This window comes from Corvus cornix, chromosome 3 (assembly GCF_000738735.6).
Source record: "Corvus cornix cornix isolate S_Up_H32 chromosome 3, ASM73873v5, whole genome shotgun sequence".
In the NCBI taxonomy this organism is placed as follows: Eukaryota; Metazoa; Chordata; class Aves; order Passeriformes; family Corvidae; genus Corvus; species Corvus cornix.
In genome coordinates this window covers 94,860,426-94,878,554 of record NC_047056.1, presented here as the reverse complement: position 1 = coordinate 94,878,554, position 18,129 = coordinate 94,860,426, and the positions used below count along the sequence as shown (strand labels likewise).

General features: G+C 39.1%; 1 protein-coding gene across 7 annotated transcripts in view; it reads right to left on the bottom strand.

Annotated features, from left to right (window-relative positions):
• The window catches only part of ERICH1 (glutamate rich 1), a 96,977-nt gene that overhangs the window by 12,805 nt on the left and 66,043 nt on the right, over positions 1-18,129 (bottom strand). For 4 of the 7 annotated variants that reach the window (XM_039568384.1, XM_039568386.1, XM_039568385.1 and 1 more), the window contains one exon: positions 14,115-14,298. In XM_039568384.1, coding sequence (XP_039424318.1) covers positions 14,225-14,298 — 74 coding nt within the window. In that variant the 3' untranslated portion in view covers positions 14,115-14,224. The other 3 variants (XM_039568387.1, XM_039568389.1, XM_039568388.1) reach the window with 3 other exon arrangements.

Genomic DNA, 18,129 nt, shown 5'->3' with positions numbered 1-18,129 from the left:
TTTCTTCATAGTGCTGATTGCACATGGTTCCCACTCCTTACTGTCTGTCTTCCTATATAAATGTTCTAATCCCTTAAACAGACATCTATTACTTCTGGCATGGCATTGTACCAGCATAGCTGTGAGTATTTAACTCTATTGGTAGTCTATTTTTAGGCATAATCCTAGTAAAGGTACATGTCTTATGTTGTGAACTCTCTAGCTGAACACTGCAAGATTCTTCCATGAACTTAAGAAGGGGGTAAAAAAATCTATGCAATAAATATGAAATAAAGCATGACAAATACACTAATCCAAAGAGCACCATTTCTATAACATTTTTTCATTAGGTGGTCTTGATTCTGATGTTGTAGATGTCTGACTGTGAGGCCAAGCAGGAATTACCAGAACAGAATTCAAATTACCTAGGAGTGGAAAACAAAATGGGGGTCAGAGCAGTGAGCATTTGCACTTAAGTATGATCCACTGGACTTAGCATGGAGTTCTCTCTTCAGAGATCACATTTCCCAGGGCACAACGCTAACAGCTCACTAGGACCAGATGGAATTCACCTAAGAGCTCTAAACCAATCGAAGGATGAAATAACACCACTGCCAGCAGCAGTGTGTAACCTTTCCCTGGGAATCGTCTGTATCAGGGGATGGGAAGGTGGGGAAATTACTAATTTTTACAAAGGATTCCAGGGGTGATCTGAGGAACTACAGATGAGTGAACATGATGTCCTTGTTCAGCAAATCAGTAGAAGCTACTGCAAGGAACAGAATGAGCAGACACGTGGAAAAATATATTGGGAAGCACTCCATTAAGCATCTGTAAAAGGAAGACACACTTCACAAGCCTACTGGCATTTTTTTTTGGAGGAATCGGCAAATAAGCAGACAAGGTGTATTAAGGTGCATTTTTTACAACTAAATGGAGAAAAAGAAAGCCCTTAAAAAGGAAGTCTCATGGGCTAAGATTGAATTCATTTGAATGAATAAGCAATTAAAAAATATGGAGAAAAAAGTAGGAATACAGTTTTCCCACTGGAAGGAAATCACCAACACAATCCTTTGGGACTTTTTGCCAGGATCTGTGCTGCTCAGCAAAGTCTTAAATGACCTGGAAAAGGTGATGAATAATGGGAGAACAGAGACTGCTGATTCCATTACAGTTATCGCAGGGATTAAAATCAAAAGCTGACTGTGCAAAGCTGCAGAAAAGCACTGTGATCATGGACAACTTGAGATAAAATGGCAGATGAAATTCCATGTAGGATATCGCAAAAATGATGGACATACTTATGTAAACTGGTAAGGTCTGTTAATGAATTAAAAAACAAACCATGAAGATGTCAGCTCCATACCCATTAAGGGGTCCAAAAAGCAACCAAATTATTTGAAAAGCCCTAGAAAACAAGCCAGAGCACACTTCAAAAAATGTGCGGTGAACCAGGATTTTTAATAACATGGGCAGTTTTTGTTCTCTCATCTTTGAAAGGATGAAGTAGACTTAGAAAAGTTGCAGGAAAGGGCAAAAACCAAAGAAAACTAAGAAAAGTTTCTTTATGAGAATCTGCAAACAGGCCTCTTCAAATTATATGTGTCTTTCTACTCTTCTTCCCTGCTTCCCTCCTTCCTCTGTATGGAGTCCTGTGTTTTTACCAAGACTTTCATAGCCTTCCCAGATAAACAAAGGGGTCAAAACACAAGCTGTTGGGATTTTCTCTTCTAACTCAGTTAGATGGAGGGCTTCTTCCATCTTCCCATATACCTTCTTCAAGGCAGGAAATGAATGCGGATTCACTGCACTAATATACAAAGGTGAAAAAAAAAATCCTTTGAGTTTTTCTACCTCTTTCCTGCATCACAACATTGTCAACAAGATCTTTACTGATTATCAGACATTGACTTCTCCAGTTTGAATGCAGAGACTGCTTTCAGTGCAGAGCTTCTCCATGAGCTAAGAACTGCAGTGGCACTCTCCCACCTGGAAGTTGCTTTCAGAGCTGACTGTATACTCCTCCCACTTCACAGCTTATAGAAATCTCAGCTCTCCCTCTGCTTTTCCCTGATGGAGAGGTGGTACTACTCTTTAAGGATGTTTCACTCTTACCTCTCACATACAGGAAGTTGGACTTCATTTGAAAACTGGAGCACAGGTACTACAATTGCCAAGGGGTGCACATGCCCTGATTGCTTCATCTTAAAATTTACTTCTGACCAGTTTTGAGTTTGATGGAAAATCACTCCAACTTAAGAGATCTGTTAACGGATTCCCACTCATTTGAGTGGGACAGACACTCAGTTACCAAGAAACCCACTGCTTCAGTCCTTGGATCATACCTATCCAAAGACCTGTGCAATTCAGTTCAGGAGGAATGGGACTGATGGGCTGTGGGTGAGAAGCTGCCCTTCGTATAGGCTCTACAAAGACCTTCCACAAGGTGCAGATCAATACACTCCTAAGAACTTGTACACAAAAGCCTTTCCCTGCTAGAGATGATTTGTTTTTTACACTGCCTATAGAAGTGTCCAATTATACAGATTACACAGATTTCTCCTTTACTTGGATCCCTACAGCCTGAAGCACTCATCTTCATTAACTTAGTGTCACATATTTTTGTGAGCATCAGAAACCCAGTGGAAGGCTGAATGCAGCACTGTAGAAAGAAGATTGCTAGTCACTATAAAAATGCAAAGCACAACCAAGAGAGGGTGCTTTAATTTCAGATAGACAGCTGTAAAATTGCTTAGCAAAGATAGTTGGAAATTTGCTTGTACTCCTTCCCAATTGCAATGCAGAGGTGAATGGCTGTGTACTGATAAAGCCATCTGTCTTGTGGGTGCCTGAAGGAAGCCTCTGCACCAAAGCAATATTGCCAGTTTTACAGTTAATATCCTTGTGCACAATACTGTTGAACTGAGCTGGATTGCAGGCATTTCTGCTGCCTTAGGGCATCCCAGAGCACAGCATGCCCAGTTGTAATGACTTGTTCAAAAGCACAGGCTGCTGGATTGTGAAGGGGGATGAATAATGCTGTAGGGCATAATGCACTGCCAGCACACCATTCCATGCACTGAGGTAATATTCAGGTCCATGGACTCAGATTTGAACCCAAAGAAGAACAACAACTGTCAGTAGAATGCTTTGATTGGCCAGGGTTTTCAGGTGGCATGCATATCCTGGAGTGCTGGTTTTGACTGGGGAAGGGTTAATTGCCAGTAGCTCCTGTAGGGCTGTTTTGGATTTGTGCTGAAAACAGGGTTGATAATTGTATTGGGTTTGTGTGGCCAGGTTTCAGTAGTGCAGGGGCTACAGCAGGGGCTTCTGTGAGAAGATGCCAGAAGCTTCCTCCATGTCCAGCAGAGCCAATGCCACACAGCTCCAAGATGGACCCACTGCCAGCGAAGGCAGAGCCAATCACGAATGACAGTAACACCTCTGTGATAACATAGTTAAGAAGGCAAAAAAAAAGTTACATCTGTAGCACATCTGCAATTACAACCAGAGAAGAGCAGAGTGAAAATATGTGAGAGGGACAGCTCTGCAGACACCAAGGTCAGTGCAGAAGGAGGGGAGGAGGTGCTCCAGGCACCAGAGCTGAAATTCCTCTGCAGCCCATGGTGAGGCAGCTGTGTCCCTGCAGCCCATGGAGGATCCTCAGGGATGCAGAGATCCACATCCACCTGCAGCTCATGGAGAAGACCCACCCTGACTGAGCAGGTGGATGCCTGAGAGGAGGCTGTGACCCCATGGGAGGCCCAGGCTGGAGCAGGCTCCTGGCAGGGACCTGCAGACCTGTGGAGAGAGGAGCCCACGCTGGAGCAGGTTTGCTGGAGGGACTTGTGACCCCATGGGGAACCCACACTGGAGCAGCCTGTTCCTGAGGAACTGCATCCCGTGGCAGAGTGACCCACACTGCAGCAGCTTGGGGAGGATTGTTGCCTATGGGATGGACTCATGCTGGAGAAGTTCACAGAGAACTCTCTCCTCTGGGAGGGACCCCACACTGGAGCAGGGGAAGGACTCCTCTCCCCGAGCAGTGGCAGAAATAACCTGCGACCATAACCCCCATTCCCATCTCCCTGTGCTGCTGGGGGAGGAGGCAGAGCTGGGAAGGAGAGAGGGCTGGGGGAAAGTGTTTTTAAGATTTATTTTACTTCTCATTATCCTGCTGATTTGTTTAGTAATAAATTCATTTAATATCCCCAAGTTGAGTCTCTTGCCTGTGATGGTATTTGATGAGCAATCTCTCCTGGTCCTTAACTCACAAACCCCTTGTTGTATTTTCTCTCCCCTGTCCAGCTGCAGAGGGGAGCAAGAGACAGGCTTTGGTGGGTGTCTGGAATCCAGCTGGGGTCAACCCACTACAGCAATATGGGGATGTTTTCACTGTTGCCGAGCACTGCTCCAAAAATCAAGGCCTTTTCTGTTCCTCACCTCATCCCACCAGTGAGGTGGTTAGAGGTGCACAGAGAGTTGGGAGGGGACAGCTGACCCCAACTAATCCAGGGGATATCCAATCCCATATGGGGTCATGCTCAGTATGTAAAGCTGGGGGAAAAAGGAGGGGCCATCTGGAGTGATGGCATTTGTCACTATTACATCTGAGGGAGCCCTGCTTCCCTGGGGATGGCTGAACACGTGTCTGCCTGTGATAAGGAAAGAATTTATTCTTTTGTTTTCCTTGTGCACGTGGCTTTTGCTGTACCTATTAAACTGTCCTTAAACTGTCACTTTTGCTCTTTTGATTCTCTCCTCTGTCCTGCTATCGGGGAGAGTGAGTGGCTGTGTGGTGAGTAGGAGCTGAATGTGGTTAAACCACAACATCTGGCTATTCACAAAGAATGACAGTTTATAGGCTCAGCAAGAAAAAAAGTGGCAAAGACTGGCCTAGTTTGGATTTCTAAAAGATAGTTTTATGGTTTTGTATAATTTTAGGCTTTTTTCTTTGGTTAGCTTCACGCTAAATACTATTCAAGAGACTGCTGTACAAAGCAACTATGATTGCAGGACACCAGTAATTCCTATGATCAGCCTTGGACAACTGGAGCTGCACCAAGGTTGACAGAGTGGTCCCATAGTTGCTATTCAAATGACAAATGATCCTCTTGGAAATACTTGCTCAATGTCATTTCATCTTTGTGACTTATCTCCCAAGTTTTCCACTGCTCTCATTTGAAAATACAAGTCTCAGGTTACCCACGAGAACGCTGTCAAGCACAGAGCAGAACAGGTCTGTGGGTCACCATCGCAACCTACAAGGGAAAAGCTACACTTTTGTCTCCTTCCCTCCTGTTCACACCACTTCAGTAAGCCACTGTTGCCAGCTGCTTCCTAGGATCTGCCCATGTTCAAATTCTCACTCTGTAGTACCTGCAAGGTTGATTTGAGACCACTTTTCACTTTGCAAGGCCTTGCAAATTAGGGAAAAAGTTGATGGAGAGCAGACTTTTAGAAACACAACAGTCAGCAAAGTCTTTGTGCTTCAGGTAGCCTGACAAGGACACCTGAACTGTTTTTGACTTGATATTGAACTTCGATGTTTTTTGCTTATGCATAAAGGAATCAGACTGATAGAAAGGATAGCACCAGGACATTTTGACAGAAACACTGCCTTTTTTCCCCCAAGACTTCCAGTGCAGGGGAGAGTTAAGGAAACCTTTGGAATCCTGCAAAATGTTCTGTATTAGCAGTGAGCCAAATCCTCGGAGCTGAAGGCTCTGTGTTGTTTGTCTGAAGGGGCTTATACAGCCACAGTTCAATTAATATTTCTGATGAATCCTCAGATTGATCTTATCTTAGGGTTTAGATACCTCATGCTGATGCTGACAGTTAACGTGCCTGTGCTGCAGCCTACAAATCCGCTCAGAGAACCGGTTCTGTAAGAAACTGAAAATTTACATATCCCACTATAAAACTGTGAAGGCGACTTTGCAAGCAAACTTCCATATCTCAAACCAGTTTTATTCATCACCAGTTAATGAACTTGTTGCAGGGATCTTTCTTCAACTACCAGATGGAAGAAACGCAACACAACAGATAATACAAACAATAGACACCTTTGCAACTAAAACTATGGATCACATCTTGCAGGAAAAGAAAAAAATATGAATTTTCCCTTGATGTTTAAAAATAAAGAATCTTACACAACAATCATTCTTAACTAATGCAAATCATTCCCTGCAGAGCAACAAATTGAAAACACCTAAGATAAATTTGAAAGCCTATTTACTTTGAATACTTTTCAATTGTTCTGCTTCCCCCTGAACATATTTTAAAACACAATTTTAGAGGGTCTTTTGTACAGTGTCTTTAGTTTGGATTCTTATCCTCATCTGAAAAACATTAAAGCTTGTTTTTGTAGAAAACTGAGGAAATACTTGCTGACAACTATTATACCCAGTGCCTCATGACTTTCTGATCAAAACAAAAAGAGCATATAATACAATAAATACATGTCAAATACAGTAGAAATCCACTAGATTATTTCAGTCTCCAAAAAGAAGGTACAGACAGGGAATCATGACTGAATAATGTTATTTCTCTTTGAATCCCATAAAGATTAATACTAGAACTTGATATGTTCAGCATTTTTAGCAATAATCTGGAAGAAAACGTCATCATTGCTGGTAAACTTTGCAGATGTCACCAAGATTAGCAGATAGTCAATACTAATGGAAGCAGTACAGGCACACAAAAGGATCCATAATTTACTAATCTAGACATAGTAAAAAAAATTGAAGTTAATTCGGCCAAACAGAAAGACAAACATTTACCAACATTAAGTATGGAACCAATGACTAAATCCTGAAAGCAATAAATTTCAAGAGTACTTGTCTACTATTAAAAATAATTCAACATGGACCTCCTATACAATCCTATGGCAAGAAGTTGATCCAAAACCAATGAAACAGTAAGTACAAAAGTTGGCACTGTTGAGATTTTAAATGAATGCTAAGTTTCTATGTCCAGTTCCAGCAGACTTGTTTCCTAAAGGGTGGGAAAAAAATGGAGAGAATGCATGAGAGAGACACAAAACCAAGTTGGAGGCTATAGAAAATGCCTTAAATCAAATAGTTTAAAGAGATAATACTTAGGGTGTCAAAAAGAAGGTTGCCTTGTAGCTTGATTACAGTGTTCAAAAACTTTCACAGACAGAAAACAGTGGCTAGTGAGGGACTACTTAATGTAGTGAAGAAAAGCACACCAAGAACTAATGGCTGAAAGATAAATCTAGACAAATTCAAATTTAAAATAAGGCACATGATTCTAAGCATGAAAGTGATTGAGTACTGGAATAAATGACTAAAGAAGGGGCTAAGTCTTCATTCCTTGACATCTTTAAATCAAGCTGGCCTGTCTCTGAACATGACTTGCTTTAGAAAAAACCACAAATTGTGCTTTTGTCAGACTGGTCTTTACCCTGAAGTAAAGGGAAAATTTATGACCAGGCATCTAGATGGGGTCAGAGAAGATAATCTCATGTCCTTTTCAGTCTTACCTTCCATGAATCTATCAATTTACTGAATGAGTAAAGAGAAAAAATGTTCTGACTGATTTTTGCCATCTGGATAACAACATGATCCATAGCAGATTGTAAATCACACAGTAATAATATATGTCAGAAGCCATGGAGATGAATATATTCTTGCAATGCTTTCTAATTTAGAAATTTAGAGTTATTTAATATTTTACACATTAATTTTATTCTGTGTAATTGAATTAAGGTGAAAGGGTTAAGCAGACAGGCTAAATGAAACACTGTGCCATGTACTTAGTTTAATGTGGTTGGAAAAATCAATGAACTTTGGTCTGTCAGAGTGCAATCACAGATTTAATTGAATAACATGTCAAGTATTTTAAACTGTTTACCAATGTAAATAGAATCCAGCACTATAGTCATGGTAATAAGCCAAACAGCTTTCCCTGAATTCCAATCAGATTTGAACATGACCTTCATTTTAAGCTCCCACATCCCAGACAGAGATCAAACAGCTATCATTATGTCTACAGAGTTCAGTGATTACACCTGTGATTCTGAAGAAAAACATATTTGGTATTGATTCCTTCTGTAGAATCTAGGTAGTGGCTGATCAATGTGGTATTCCTAGCACATTTATTCTTTTGCACATTTATAGTCACTTCCACTTGATTATTGTCACTGGGAGGAGGAATGAATCACATAGCAAGCTTTTACTGAGTCCACCTGGGAAATGGTAGAGGCTGCTTTGTGCATGATCACATGAAGGGAACAAGAAGAACAGGAGAAGCATCTCCTCAGTTTATGCTGGGTGAATTCCAGGCACAGCTTTACCACAGCTCCTTACTCTTTTTCTCCTTTTCCTTTTTACCACTCCCCAGCAGTAGCTTCACAAAAGAAGCCATGAAAACATCAAGGAGAGGGGGTCACAGCCCCGTGCAACCTGAAAGAGCTTGCCACTGCCAGACCAGCATCAGGAGCAAGTGATGTTTTGGTCATGCAACACACACATTCCTGTCCTTTTCTCAGACGCAGTAAACGACCTTTTTTCATTTCTTTTTTCTTTCTTTTTTTTTTTAACAAGATCCAGATGTCTGCAATGCAGATGTTTTCATGACTTACCTATTTATGCTTCCATACCAATCAACATAAAGCCCTAAATTATCCCACTGGTACCACTGTTCCAATTCTAAAATAGATATCTAGCAGCAGTTATATCAGGCTATTTAATCCCAGGGATTAGAAAGTTCTTTAGGATAGGCAGCTCAGATGGTAAAAGCTATAGTGCAGACATCTGAAGTCAGGAGAAACAAATCCCACCCTGCATGCCTCCAAGCTCTCCTTAGCCAGCTGCAGAAGAACATTGCCTCCAAACTGATCACATGTGCAATGTAAAATTATGACGCCACTTTAAACTATCAGCAGCCTTGCTCACATATTCAAGCATGTTCTCCATTGTGGATAGGCCTATTACATTTCCTGAGCACACTGTCATCTCAGATGTGATAGCAACTGGCTGTACTGGTGCTGTGCGGCAAGGCAAATCCTGCATCAAACTGCTACTCATTTAGGAAAGGAGAAAACAGGGGTGAAAACAGAGAGATTGATGTGGGAGGACACAGACAATAAGGCAACATTGGTCACCATAGTAGGCAGTTGTCCTAGCACCATACTGACCAGGCTGTGGCCAAGGTTTTGGCAAGGATCACAGCAAAAGAGAGCTTTAAAGAAGGAAGGGAAGACAATGGAAAGATTGCACTGTAGACTTGCATACTGCAAGTATGGCAAATGGGTGATGGAAGTTAATACCAGAGGCTGAAAGGGATGGAGGAATCATCTGTGCACTGAATGAGGGATGAAGAAGACTGGCAAAGATCTTGAAAGTGAAGAAGGCAGCCTCTACTTGATACAACCTATAGCTGCCTGGAGTTGATGCAAAAGAAAAGTAAGTATTGAACCAAAGATTCTTTCGTTCTGCTTTTGTGTACTCCTCTTCAATCTTAGATTACACTTCTTTTTTGTCCATTATGTATCCTAAAACAGGATGCAGCCTTGCAGTAAGAATATAAAAGAGAACTACAGCTTGCTATACACTTTACCAGAGTATGGAGCTCATTAAAATGACTACATACTATTAATTCTATAAAGTTAAGCATTCAACTTGGAGAACATCCTTATTAAAGCTATATATTTGACCTTCACTAACTATGGTGCATATGCAGTTTCAAATAATCATAGAATATATAGTTTTTTCCTAGATTCTTAGAGATAGTAAACACATACAGCATCTAAATTTCTGCTTTTTTTTAAATACATATGTCCCCCCTCGCCTTAGTCCTGCATACATCTAACAGTTTAAAACAAACAAAATTTACTCAGATGCACTGCAGTGCATAAAACAGTAAAGAGTAAAACTTAATTAGCTGCATAAACATGTGCAATACAGCCCTCCTTAGGAGCGAGCAATCCAGGGCTGAAACAATTAACTACAAAACCTGCATAGCTATAACCTGAGGTTTCCCTAAATATTAAATATAGTACGTTTTCCCAATCATACAGATTGCCATCTTTTGCACTACCTCTCTCTTATTATGCCCAATGTGTAGCACATTGTACATGCATAACACACTCTTTCCACTCTACGTCTGTGGAATGGTTTTATGTTATACATGGTATTACTGGGTGAAATAAGTTTTCTTTGGTGAAAGACAGCTTAAAAATCTTCTGCCTTCATGCTGCCATTTGTTTGTTTGTTTTTTTTGGTTTGCTTTTGTTGTTGTTGGTTTTCTTTCTTGTTTTTTTTTTTTTTTAAAGTTTTCCCCCCCCCCCAGATGTCATTTCAGACATTCAGCCTATTGAGTAGTAACTCCCTACACTGGTGCAGGAGAGAAAAGCCAGCTGTCATAGAAAACACATTAAGGAATTTATAACTCTACATGATTGTAAAGCACTACATAAAATATTGCACCAATTACAAAGCAGTAAAAATCTGTAACATTAGAGATTGATTCCCATATTACATTTCCACAAAAGAGAAAAATTAAGGTCTTACAGGCAATTTTAAGAATAAAACATGTACCTATATATAGAGATAATGGCTTTGAACTCATACCCTTGCATACAAGTGACCAGCTTATTCATTACTACAGATGCTTTAAATGACTTCAGCCTCTGTGGTCTTCCTTGTACATGCAGGTAAGGGACCACTGCCTATCAGAGCCTGATTTCTCTCCCACTGTGCTGCTGCTCCTTACTTACGGTGCATTGTTCAATTATGTAAACTAGAAAGTTAACCTGTGAAGACACAATCATGTTACATTCCAGTTGATCCTTAAATTCTTCCTACTCTTAGAGTCTAAAATTTTAAAGTTCTGTCTTCATGGAAGTTTGAAATATGCTAATAATAGTGTGTGTACAGTTTAGCCAGAAGTATTCTGATGCAAAATCCACTTCAAAAACTCTTCCATGTTTCAGAAATTCCACACGATGCAGCACATTCATGAAACTGAATGATGCTGAAGAAGCAAAAATTCAAGGCCATCTCCTTTGCCATTTATAAGTTTAGCATGAAAATCTAAAGGGATAAATGTTTCATTGCTATGTTGAAGGAGCCATGTATAGTGAAATGAAAAACAGTGTTCACTAGTGGATATTAATTTAAATTTTTCAGTTTTTGTATCTCAGCCACATTGTTATACCACTGCTCAAATAAACTTGCAAAGGTGTAAGATTGAGCACAATTTCTTTTAGAGAAGCAGTGCAGAAAAGTGACCAGGTATTAAAATTGTGACGTATGAAATCTTTTTGACTTCAAATAGGATGTCAAATATGGAATCCCTGCCATTTTTAGTACATTGCCTAATTTAAACTATGAGTAATGTCCATTTCTTTTGCTTTTAAACTAGATCTTTCTGCTATGTTCTTTTGTGCATTGCTTTGATGTGTCCTCAGGCATGTTGCAGTTCAGCACACCATTGTCTGGCACATTTGTTTCAGAAACAAATACACTCTTATTCAATTGCATTTATCTACAATGACGATCTACAATTTATCTGCTTGAATTTGGTCCAATTTTCTAAACTCTTTAGCATACTTTATCCTCTTCATAATCCCTGTTAGTGCAAGAGTGGCAGGTTTGGTAGGTGTAAGACTCAGCTCCTATCACAGGTCATTTGCAAAGACATCAGATATCACTGAGTAACTGGCTATGCTCAGAAACTGCTCCTGGGCTTGATTAGCTGGGACCAGCTGATTTCTCCACAGAATATAAGGCTCTTACAGTGCTAAAAGCAAAGGGAAAAAAAGAAAGACCAAAAGTAATCTTTTCTCCATTATTACCTGATTCAAGAAAAGTACATTTTTGACCTGCAAACTTTTACTCACTGGAATAGTACAAAATTTTACCCTGCTTGAGCAGTGAGGCTGGACCAGGTAACCCCACTGTGGTCCCTTCCAATCTTACCCATTCTGTGATTCTGTGAAAATATTTCTGTTCGGCAAAGATATCAAAATCGGCTCATCTATATGCAGCTATTAAAATTCAGTTGAATTTTAAAAATCACTTTAATATTGAGCAACCTGGTCTAGTGGAAGGTACCCCTGACCACGGCAGGGGGGCTGGAACTTGATGATCTTTATGTCACTTCTAACTCAAGTCATTGTATGATTATGAGAAATGGCCAAGCACTGAAAGAGAAGTAATAAATAAGAGAAATTAAAGCAATAAACGAAGCTGTGACGCAAGTGCATGAGTGCTTGTGAGACGAGTGTGTGAACGTGTGGTAGTGTGTTCCAGGCTGGACTAGCTGGTGTCCAGGAGAGCCACAGAGCAGGCATGAGGGCCCAGAGTCCGGGCAGGGATAGGAGAGTGGCGGTCCTGCTATTCAAGGGATCAAAGGGCTGCACAATCAGCCACGTGAGCATTGTGTGTGTGTGTGTGTGTGTGTGTGTGTCTCCCTGAGCTGTGTGCTTAAGCATTGCTACTGTTTGAACTTAGAAACGTGGAAACTGGAGTCATCTACACTGACATCCAGATCTCTGGATACACCAACCTGGGATCCAGAGGACAAGTAGGAGGAATCACCAGGTCCTGGGGTCTACCCAAGGCAGCAGCCTTATCTCTCAGCACAGTCACTCAAGTATCAGGAAATGCAGACAGTACAGTTATTTTTGTGGTCCTAGTTTGATCTCTTTTGTACTTGTGTTTCAAAAGTCTGTCTTTAATTACATGACCTCATTTATTTTTTTCATATTCAGTGTTTAGGACAGATGATGTTTACCTAATGAGTGTTTGTGCATCCTTTTTTGCAGTTCCTAGGCCTCATTTACTGTGTGACATTCAAACCTTAAAGTGAGGATGAAGTGACTCATTTCCCATGAGTCAGTTAAGAGAGTATCTAGGTGCTTCACATTCAAGTCATGTTTTCTTCTTTCTCCAGATGTGGGACTGAAGCACAGAGGATCTCAGTGAAAAGTCATAGCTACAGTTCAATGCCTATGTGTTAGCAATTTAGGGGCATTAAAACAGGGAACACACTGCTAGTTTCCCCTCTGCAAAGGCTGGTTTATAGACCTTTCCTAGCAGATACAGACCAAACTCAAGTTCTTCAGAACTGCACTTATTGCTCAGCAATAAGACTGGTTTTTCTGCACCTGCAGTCATTTGGTGTATTACCAAACCCCTTTTAATTTCTTCAATTAATGAGAAAGAGGTATGACTGTATTTTTATTACAAATTCTGAGCATCACTAAACCAATGCCTTGCCACAGGATGTATCAGGCAATATAATAAAACAGAAAAAACAAAGCAACAAAACCCATGCAATGTTTATATAGTCTCATCAGTAGTACATCTCCAAGCACATCTTGGGGGAATTAAATATGTTGTCGCTATCTTACTAATGACAAAACTAACACACCTATGCATAAAACATGGTTTGCTCTGTATCACTTACCCGATGAATGATACAGTGGAGAGAAGAGCCTCTCACAAAGCACTTTTATCTTCACAATTCCGAAACATTTTACAACCATGGATATTACTTACTGTAGTATCTACACTTGGTTAAATTAAATAGCAGAAGTATTACACAGTAGTAGACAGATTACACAGTAATCAGGGAGAGAGAACCCAGTCCCATAACTCTGCAGTCAGTGAAACCTGCTGGATTGTAACAGGCTGAGCCATGGAGTAGTTCTGAAAATGCCATCCAAGTTTCTGCATAACTGCAAACAGGACCTACATGACCCACATGTAGAAACATATCTATTTTGACAATTTAGCAGTTTATTCAGCAAAAATACATTCCTCAGACATTTTGTTGCTTAGGTTTAAATATAAAAAAATATAGTTCTGTTTTCCAGACAAGCAGACATACAAAAAAAGTCAAGAAATATAACTTCCAGAGAGGAATGATAAATTTACAAACAAAAAAAATAATACTATACTTCTAAAACAAAATACCTGATAGAGACTTTATCATTCCAGTTAAGTTATCCTACCCTATCCACTTATCCTAAAGTGAAATGTACATATTAATGCAGCTGAAGACTCAGGCCACACTCTTGACCAACCAATCACAAAAGTCCCATTGTAGTTATACCTTTATTGTCTTCTGGAGTTTGTAACACAGAAAAGTAATTCATTTACCTGAAGGTGTAGAATGCGTATTGACACTGCTCTTCCTGAACAATTGCTACTTGATTAAGAGTTTGTATATTAAATTTTAATCCTGTGCATATGGGCACAGGGGCAAGGCTTTATTTCCTGTTCTTCACAGGAAGGATATCTGTAATCCAGTAGTGAAACAGAGATGCGGCTACCTTGGCATGATCTGAAAACAAAGAAAACACATTCCTCCTGAAATACCTCCATGACATTTCTGAACACTAAGAAAAAGACTTACATCTGCTTCCATTCAATATTAACATTTCAGAAAGACCAATACAGATACTGGAGCTTGAAGACTAATACATATGAATTTCTACATAAGCAGGTGCGTTTTATTTTAGGAGGTCAGTCATTTGTATGAGAAACAATTTTGTTCATAAACTTCGAAATTTCCTATTTGTTATGATTCAATAATTCAGAAAAAAATGTAATTGAAATGACATGATCATATGGGCAAGGCTTCTTTCTGTCTGGAGAGTAATTTCGCACATCATTATTTAACTTACAGTAGTACCTAGAAGCCCCAGTTGAGAATGAGTCATATCATACAGATAGCTGCATTAAAGCCTCAAAATGCTACAGCTTCTGTCTAAATTCAGAGATTACCTACATGACTTCATTGATTTTTAATGATAGGACTTCGTGCAGTACTTATCACATAATAATCATATTTAAGATGATTCTATAACATTATGCTAATACAGTTTTCAAATTTCTTTTCCTTTTCTTTGAATGCTCATTCATTCAAAAAAAAGAAATGTAAATGTCATCATTTTAAGTCCTCTGTATATCCAGCCTCTGCATTGTTGGCACACGGTAAGTGTATTAATTCTGGTCTGCAAAATGTACCTCCCCCTGCAACGAAGACTTATATAAATGACAATTCTCCAAAAAAAGGCAGTTAGAAGAAGCTTCTAGCTCTGCCATGAGTGATAATTTCCTAGGCAACAAGGGAAGAGTATGTTTGAGATTTGAACCTAACCAACAAAGGGAAAATATTAATATATAATAGAATGAAGCTGATGAGTAGAAGTTCATAAATGAGTTCATAAATTAGGAGATAATGACTTTTTTTTTAATTAGGCGATCACCTATGCTTTAATAATTGATGTGAAATGGGAATTAAGTAGCTCTCATTTCAAAAGCTAGTTGCCAACCACCAAAGGGAGCATTACTTCCAGTCACAGCTCTTTTCCTTTGCCCACTGCACTGTGGAGGATCATGAAGGTCTCTGGCTTCCTTTTGCTAACAGCCACAGACTTTAACAGAGACCAGCAAAGCCCCCATCATGAGAAATCCATGTGTATGTGACTTCTGAGCATTTTCTTCCCTGCACTTACAGAAGATTTTAGGTAGAGGTAAGTACTTTTTGTTAAAGACTACAAAATAAATTGAAATAGTAATAGGGCATCCTCTACAGACTGAGAACAACGACACTCTAATAACCACGTTCATATGAACACTCTTGACTAACCTCAACTATGATCACTCATGTACAAGGTCAAACGTAACTTGATGGAGTAATCTGAAGCACAAAGTACAAGGTAAGTTGATGGAGGATGACAACTAAACAGTACAAACAGTACCATAGAGATTTTCTTAAGTATTTTTTCTCATTTAAAGGAAATGTTAAAAGATAATAACTACTGTTGATAATTTTTGTGTCTGAATCTCCTTAGCATTTCCTTTTCCTGCAAAATTTATCAGACCCTACCACCACCCTTGTTAGGCCTTTATTTGATATGACTTCAAAGAGTGGGATCTAAGAGCTTAAGACAAAACAGAAATTTATTTCTTTTTTCTTTTGGATGCACTGTGATTTCCAGTCTGAGTAACATGCTAAGAGATGAAAAGGAGATACCAAATCATGGTATTGAACCAGTGGTTTTCAATTTGTAGTCTGCTGACCTTGAGCAGCCCATGGCTTTATTCTAAAGCACATTTATCATCAATAGGCATAAGCTTTACCAAGCGGGTCTTGGTAACCCCAATGGAAAGTTGGATGAAACCATAACATACCCATATGAGGAAATAAAAGACCTAATGATATGTATAATTTGTAAATTTTATTAACGGAGAATGTGCACTTATATGAAGAGACGCATCACTTCTCATTTTTTTCTTATGCTTCCCTTCCTGGAATTAAACATAAAACTGAACAAAACATAGCACCCATCTTTACATCTTTGATGATGGCATCTTAAGTAGAATCATAACCATGGGAAAAACAGTTAACATACTGCTTCTTGAAATACAGGGAATAAATGTTTATTTTGTTATAAATAATACATGTTCCTAAAATCAAGTTTTTTATCATGTTAATAAGGAACGGCCTTTCCTTCCAGTACATCACACCCCAGTAAAAATAAAGAGAAAAAAGACAAGATAGTAAGACAAAGTCATAAAAAAATTAGAGATTACTATTATGTACTGTGCATTTTTACCTTCATAAACAGCCTTAACTTGTCTTTTTATAATAAGAACTTGAATTTGTTAAGACAACAGGCTTTTGTAATAACTCTTATCACCTGTTCACTGGGAGTGAAAACTAAAATGTAAAAAACCCACACTGGACAGCATGACCTGATTTTGAGCCAAATGTAGGGAAAAAGAAGTATAATTAAAGGCATAATTCAAAGTAAAATTTCAGACCATTATGTTTTCATTCACTCAATTTCCTGACTTACAAATAGAATGTATTTGTTAAAGTCTGCTGAGGAAAATTAATGACTAGCAGGTGCTTAATTATCCTTTAATAATTTATAAGAATCTATTTTACTCTTTCTTATGTTGTTGTACCTCATGAATATCAAATTAACTACTATGGTTACACCACTGTGAACTTGGAATGAGATTAGAATTGAGCCCAGAGTGACAGCAGTTACTAGGGAAAAAAATCAACTGGAAGAGTAAACAATTCCAGGCTGTACCGGTAGAAACATTAATGAATTTTAAAAATCACTCAGTAAACTGTCTTTTGCTTTTTCCAGTGATGAATACATACATTGGAAAATTAGGGGTTTTAATTTGCTTCTGTTTTCTCTCTTCAGTCTGACATTTCTGCTATACAAAAGTAAACAGAGCAACTTGTCTCAAGGCTGCAAATCCCAACAGAACTCCAACTGTATTGTATAAAAGTTAGATAAGGCCTGTAAAGAGTATCATGAATGTTGTCACTTCAATTCCATTTGGATTTAATCAATAGAAGCTTAATTAGTTCATTCATAAAGGGCCAATACCATTTTCATCATTCCTGTTGAGCTCTACTTGGTTTGCACACATGTATTACATCCAATGAGACAATGTGATTATAATTAAGATCAGAGATTGTAGGCTTGAAATGCACAGAAGGATTTCATTCCATGTATATGTGGATACTTCACATCCATCAGAACCTTAAGGGTTGTCATACTGCACATCTTAAAAGAAGACATACGTACTTCTCTAAGAGTGTCCTTTTCAAAATGTATCGGCTCTGAACTCCATAGGCAGGAATTCTCTTTTTTCTCTGTCCAACACATGGCATTCAAGAGGCTTCAGTCTTGATGAGGATCTTTAGCCACTATCATGCTGTAAATCATTTAATGAAGTTACAAGCAGATGTCTCTTCTTTGAATGCTGTTGCTAAGCCTCTGGTGGCTATGATCTTAATTACACTGTTACCACACTACTATCATCTCTGCTGTTACTCTTCAAAAGACTTAGAGCGCAGTCTGAAATGGTTGAGATTCGCTTATGCCACAGCCAAGTGCTCTCAACTCTGATTAAATTCTTTGGGAGGCAAGAAAATGCAGCACATCTTGTAGATTTCTGTCTGGTGCTGCAACACAAGTTCTAATGACTAGTAGCAACGAGTGTTTAAATGAAGACTACATGGAAAATGAATCATTATACCTTATGTGGACTACATGTGGATCCCACGTTCACTTAAGAACTATTAACTTTACAAGAAGAGATTCTACTAAAATTATAGGGGTGATACTAAAGAACAGAA